This window comes from Sinocyclocheilus grahami, unplaced genomic scaffold (genome assembly GCF_001515645.1).
Source record: "Sinocyclocheilus grahami isolate Dianchi unplaced genomic scaffold, SAMN03320097.WGS_v1.1 scaffold2212.1, whole genome shotgun sequence".
In the NCBI taxonomy this organism is placed as follows: Eukaryota; Metazoa; Chordata; class Actinopteri; order Cypriniformes; family Cyprinidae; genus Sinocyclocheilus; species Sinocyclocheilus grahami.
Window position 1 is genome coordinate 21,876 of NW_015507391.1, and position 5,861 is coordinate 27,736.

A 5,861-nucleotide genomic window follows, 5' to 3' on the forward strand; every position below is an offset into this window, starting at 1 on the left:
GATATTTTATTTACATACCCACAGACCCACTAAAACACACACACACACACACACACACACACATACACACACACACACACAAGTCATGCTAACATCGCCAGGGCAGGCATGGGTAAGTGAGACTGACCTGTATTCATGATCAAGACTTTAACAATAACACAGACGTCTAGAAGTGTGTGTTACTGGTCTCTCTCATTGAAAAATGCTAACTGTGCACATGCATTTTCTTAACAGTGGGTAAACCTGTTTACTGTTTGAAATTCAAAGACTGTCTAATGCAATTTTTAAGGTGTATTGTTATTATAAACTGTTTCATGCTAACATCGCCAGGGCAGGCATGGGTAAGTGAGACAATAACACAGACGTCTAGAAGTGTGTGTTACTGGTCTCTCTCATTGAAAAATGCTAACTGTGCACATGCATTTTCTTCACAGTGGGTAAACCTGTTTACTGTTTGAAATTCAAAGACTGTCTAATGCAATTTTTAAGGTGTATTGTTATTATAAACTGTTTTCTTAGAAGTTCTGCTATGTTATGGTCAAATAGCTCATCTAAGCAAAAAAAAAAAAAGGTTTAGGTTTTATGCTCATTCTTCTAGAAAGCATTGTATGATATGTAAATATTTATTCGGTGTAGTCTGAGAATTGTCTTGTTATGTGGTTTTATGTTGTGTCTATTCTAGAAAGACAAGTCAATAATCGTCTAGACAATAGCAACACTGAAACATTTCCGAGACTTGTTTCCTTTCAGCGTCTATTCCCCAGCTTGTCTCATTACAGAGTCTATTTTCAAACACAATAAATATCAACAGTCATGGTAAGCTTAGAGTTTCAAAGTTGTCATGTTCTTCTTGCTTTCAAACAAGCAAGTGTTGTGTATCAAACAGTCTAAGTACAATAATGGTTATCTTGTGTGCAACAAATACATGCATTGGATTGTCACCTCCAGGGCAAGAATAGGACTATTGGCTCTGGTCTTCATCCACACTTTGAGAAATGTCATAACCAGCACTGCAAGATTCCTGTAGACATCCCCACATCATGCTTCTTAATATCCTGTCACCTGCAATGCGGAGCTGCCTTCCACCTTTGTAAAGAGGATGAGCATCGTCTTCTCTGCCCTAAAGAAATTGTACCCTGCCTCAACGCTGGTTATGGCTGTCCCATGACCATGACTCGTCAAAGACTTGCCCAGCACCTAGAATTGTGTCCTGCCAGTGTCATCACATGTACCCTGAGTGGAACCGATGGCCTGTGAACGAGACTGATACCATGTTCTACAGGAACGCCCTCCAGGATACAACCTGCATGAGTCAGTTGGACCTTGCTATGGCCCTTAGAGATCAGAAGCTTCTGTTTAGCTCAATTCAAATGAAGACACTCTTCCCTGAGTTGATAGAGAAGATGGACGAGCCTGAAGTTCCATTGGATGGTGCGATTGGAGGTGTTGATCCAGTCTCAGAACTTAAACCCGGAAGAGATGTTGGAGAATAGTCTTATTGGGGAAGAGGTACAAGAACTAACCCAAGAGGAAAGGTTGACCCTTGCTAAGAGTAAAGATGTGGCCTGCTTGGAGAACTACGGGATGTGGGAGAGAATGTTTGCGAAGGAGAAGGAAGGATGCAAGCAAACTGTGAAGAATTTAGAGGATAAAAGTTGTCCAACTAAGGACAAGGAAGCCCCAAGTGTGACCGCTCAGATTGGCAGGACAAGTTTAGCCCCTTGGCAAGATGGTGTTCTTGACAGACTCGGTAAAGAGGTGAACATGGCAGAGTATAATATGTATTTGGTGCTCAATGGATGCATGCTTATAAACTTTGGCCAGCTGGCTGCTTGCACACCTAAAGACAAAAACAATTTTATGGAAATTCAGAGCCTATTGAAGTTCAAACCATACACTCTTCCAATGTGCCGATCAGCAACAGACCCAAGCGTAGCCACCTCAAGGATCCATCACAAATGGTTAAGAAGACAGACCAGAATGTGGACACATCTGATTTAGGCATTGCTATAGAAGAGCTCCCAAAGGCAAATGAGGTAGAGGCACTGCTGATCTGTTTAGAAAGAGAAAGGTCATCAGATATGTGAGACTGTTGGAACCAACGGGCTCTATGTTGACTTTGGCACCCAGACCTATGACTTCCATTCTGTTCCATTCAAAAGTGATGCATCTTTGGCCGATGTTGTTGCGGCGCAGCCTCAAAACCTACGTGTGCAGATTCAGACCGAATGTGTGATTAGGAGACACAATAAATCCTGCTCAGCCTTCACTTACCTGTGCTGTCATGCCTTCAGGCATGATTAATACCCCTGGCACTTTAGGAACGTGCATGGAGACATCCAGTCATGTCTTACTGGCTGGTTTTTATAGCGGTGCCCGCTGGCTTACCTTGGTTGCACCTTTAGCCAGAAGCAATTTCGACCATCTAAATATCAGGCTACCGTAAGCTATGATACGGATCTTAGCACTTTCATCTTACAACCAAATGTGGCAGCATCACTTTACAAAGGAGTAAAAACCAATAGCAGTGAATGTAAATGGGCAAGACATTTAGATTCTCTGAGCAGACTTCCTTTTGAGATCTTACAACACAGTGAGTTTTCTGGATAGTGTGTCTTTGGGTCATCTGTCTCGGGTTTCTCAGTTAATGAGGGAGGTATGCAGCACTGTTCTGCAGCAGAAGGGCACGGTGTCCCTCAAATGGGAGAAACATACATATTCTCATGGAGGATTCACCTAGAGGGCCAGAAAAAAAGGTAAATGCTTTTCTCATATAAACCTGTATCCTGTTATTTTTTTCCTGTGGAACACAAAAGAAGACATTTTTAAGAATCTTTAAGCTGCTTTTTGCCCCATTCATATTAAGTACAACTGTTCAATTAATAAAAACACCATAAACCCAGCAAACACAAAAAGTTCCTCAAACATTAGTGTATGTTCCTCCTTTGGAAATAAATTCCTATCATTCTAGGAATGTTCTTTTTAGGTTTTATTTTATAAACTTCAACCAGTGTTCCCCGAGCATTGCCATGAGGTTTTTGTGCAACCTAATAAGAACACATACAGTACACAACATTCTCTATATGGTTATTTTGAGGTTTCTAGTTTGTTCTTGTTAGCTGGGAAGGCACCATAAAATAAGTATTCCAATTTTTGTGAAAGCCTTATTAGAGCTTGAGTAACAGCCGTATTATTATCAATACCGTTTAATATTGTATTATTCATTTAATTATTCATAATGAGACTCACATGAGTCTAAAAATCATGTGCACAGTCAGAGTTCAATCCCCCAAAAAACTTCAATGCTTTCCAGCCCATCTAATTTTATTTCAGGAGCATTAGCTGTGTCGGAGGGCACGATAAACATCCTAAGTACGTTGGTGCTCTGTTATCTGTTCTCTGAGGTATGTGGGTCAGAGAGCAACAGAGAGGACACACATGGGTCACTTTACCCTCATACCATCAGGTCATTTAGCAACACTTTCTTGAAAGTTTGCTGCTGGATGACAGGTGGTCACTCTCTCTCTTTGGCCATTGTTTGGGAAGTAACTGATCTTAGCATTTAACCAGTATCGGGTGTACCCTGTATTGAGGAAAGCCAATGAGAATAGTGCTTTGGAATTGAGATCACCATAGTGATGAATTTATAAATGCACTGGACTGGCTTTAAAGGTGCATAGATGTTTAACCCTTATAATTCCAATAAAATACAACATTACTTAAAGCAACCCCCTCTTAATTTTGTACAGTACCATATATATATATATATTTATATATTTATGCATTATTTTATTTATTTGTAAGACTTTATGACTAAATAAAAGTATTGCATTAATTTTCTATGCCAATGCTTGAAATTTCCATGTCATTTGAGATTATTATTATTATTATTATTATTATATGCAATGACATAATCAATATATTGGAGCTTTCACATCTCCATGCAGGCATGGGAGTTCAGCAGTCTGTTATCTCCAGTGGATTCATGGTCTTTGAAGATATGCCCCCATGGCAGAGCACCTGAAGGTCTGTCCTTTCTACCAGAAGGAGATCAGAAGTGAACCTGTGGCATTACCCAGCATGACAGATCTCCAGGAAAGAAGAGGAGAGTTCCAGACACTAGTCAATAGTGTCCTCACTACTGACAAGGCACATGGAAAATAAGAGACTGCTAGTAGCACACATAAAATAAAAGCATGCTGCAAGCAATGACCCCCTAAATATTTCCTAGATTAATTTATGTTTTAGTCAATGTCAACTTTGTATGCTGTTTTAAAAAGATTTTCTTTCTTGGGTAAAAGTTCCTAACTTTTGACAGATCATTGCTAACATCTAGTGGCTGAAAAATGCACTGCTATATAAGCAGGCTTCAAAAATCAACTCAAGGGGTAGTTCTCAAAATGTAACATTTTGTCATCATTTATTCACCCTCTTGTTGTTCCAAACAAGTATACATTTATTTCACCTGCGGAACACAAAATAACATATTTTGAAGAATGTTGGTAACCAAACAGTTGCCGGTAGCCATTGACTTCTACAGTAGTTTTTTTTAATTTTCTTCCCTATACTATAGAAGTCAATGGGTACTAGCAACCTAATGGTGAGTAAATGATGATGTAATTTTAATTTTGGGGTGAACAGTCACTTTAATATTATAAATTTATATTCAGTGAGATGCCAAAGACTACTATAGTGAAAATGCTTCTATTTTGCATTTAATACCAGGTTAATGAAAAAATATACTATCAGCATAACAATTTGATTGATAAGTTTAGAAAAGTCTTTATTTTGTCCTACATTTGGTTTAATGACAGCAACACTCACGTGTATAAAATCTTCAGTTGCTCTTCAGCATGATTTTAGCATCTGTACAAACTATCATATGATCAATGTCACACATTTACTTATTTAAACAGTAAGCTATATCTGAAATATTTCTCAATTTTATGTTTTTACTTTTTATATATATAAATGTTTATTTCCACCATAAAGTTCCACTCATAAAGTTCCATCCAAACGTTTATTTATCTGTTCCTCCAGAGCCATCATAATTTTAGGTTTTAAATTGTAATATATATATTTTTTCTTTCATTCTCTACATCCCCCAAAGTGACAATCACCTGAAAAATGTTTGACTTTATTCACAAAGTACAAGCAAAGTACAAAGTACAAGTTAATAAATGTATGCCTTTGTAACAATACAATGTATATACTTATTAGTATATCTTTCCATCTCTATGGCATGTCTGACATTTCTGGGTTGCGTAGTTTATCGATGACCTCTGACAGCATGCGGTTACATAGGGCAGCGTAGGGGTTCAAGATCACAGCCTGCTGCCGGGCAAACTCACTGCCTAGAGCTGCTGCTTTCTCAAAGTCCACCCGAGCCTCTTCATCACGACCCGACAACCTAAGAAGAAGCCCACGCTGGACCAGAGCCTGACAGGCTGATCGCCCAATGCCACTGCTGAGAGAAATGGCACGCTCCAGATCTTCCACTGCACCTGCAATATATATCAGTTCAGTGAGATAACCCAAAAAGCTAACTCCACACTTGCCTTGTTTAAATCCATATAATTTTACGTGTTCTGTAAGATTTGTTCGGTAGATTTATTTATTAAAACAGGCTCATTGGGACAAAAAAAAAAAAAAAAAAAAAAAAATCTCGTCTGATATCCGAAGCTAAGCAGGGTAGGGCCTGGTTAGTACTTGGATGGGAGACTGCCTGGGAATACCAGGTGCTGTAAGCTTTAGTGTTTTCTTCACTACTTATCTAATACACTGGCCTATAGAGTGGCTGATCTTTAAATAGCCCACCCTTTGGGATAGTCCCAGCTTACGGCAATACCAGCCTGTCTGCG

At 39.0% G+C, this 5,861-nt stretch overlaps 1 protein-coding gene and 1 pseudogene across 1 annotated transcript in view; one reads left to right on the plus strand and one right to left on the minus strand.

The window, feature by feature from the left end:
• Positions 1-108: 108 nt before the first annotated feature.
• LOC107574398 (F-box only protein 40-like) lies at positions 109-4,164 on the plus strand (annotated as a pseudogene).
• Positions 4,165-5,006: 842 nt separating this feature from the next.
• The window catches only part of ttc36 (tetratricopeptide repeat domain 36), a 2,256-nt gene continuing 1,401 nt past the window's right edge, over positions 5,007-5,861 (minus strand). The window contains exon 3 of the mRNA XM_016260835.1: positions 5,007-5,504. Coding sequence (XP_016116321.1) covers positions 5,236-5,504 — 269 coding nt within the window. The 3' untranslated portion in view covers positions 5,007-5,235. The remainder of the gene's footprint in view (positions 5,505-5,861) is intronic.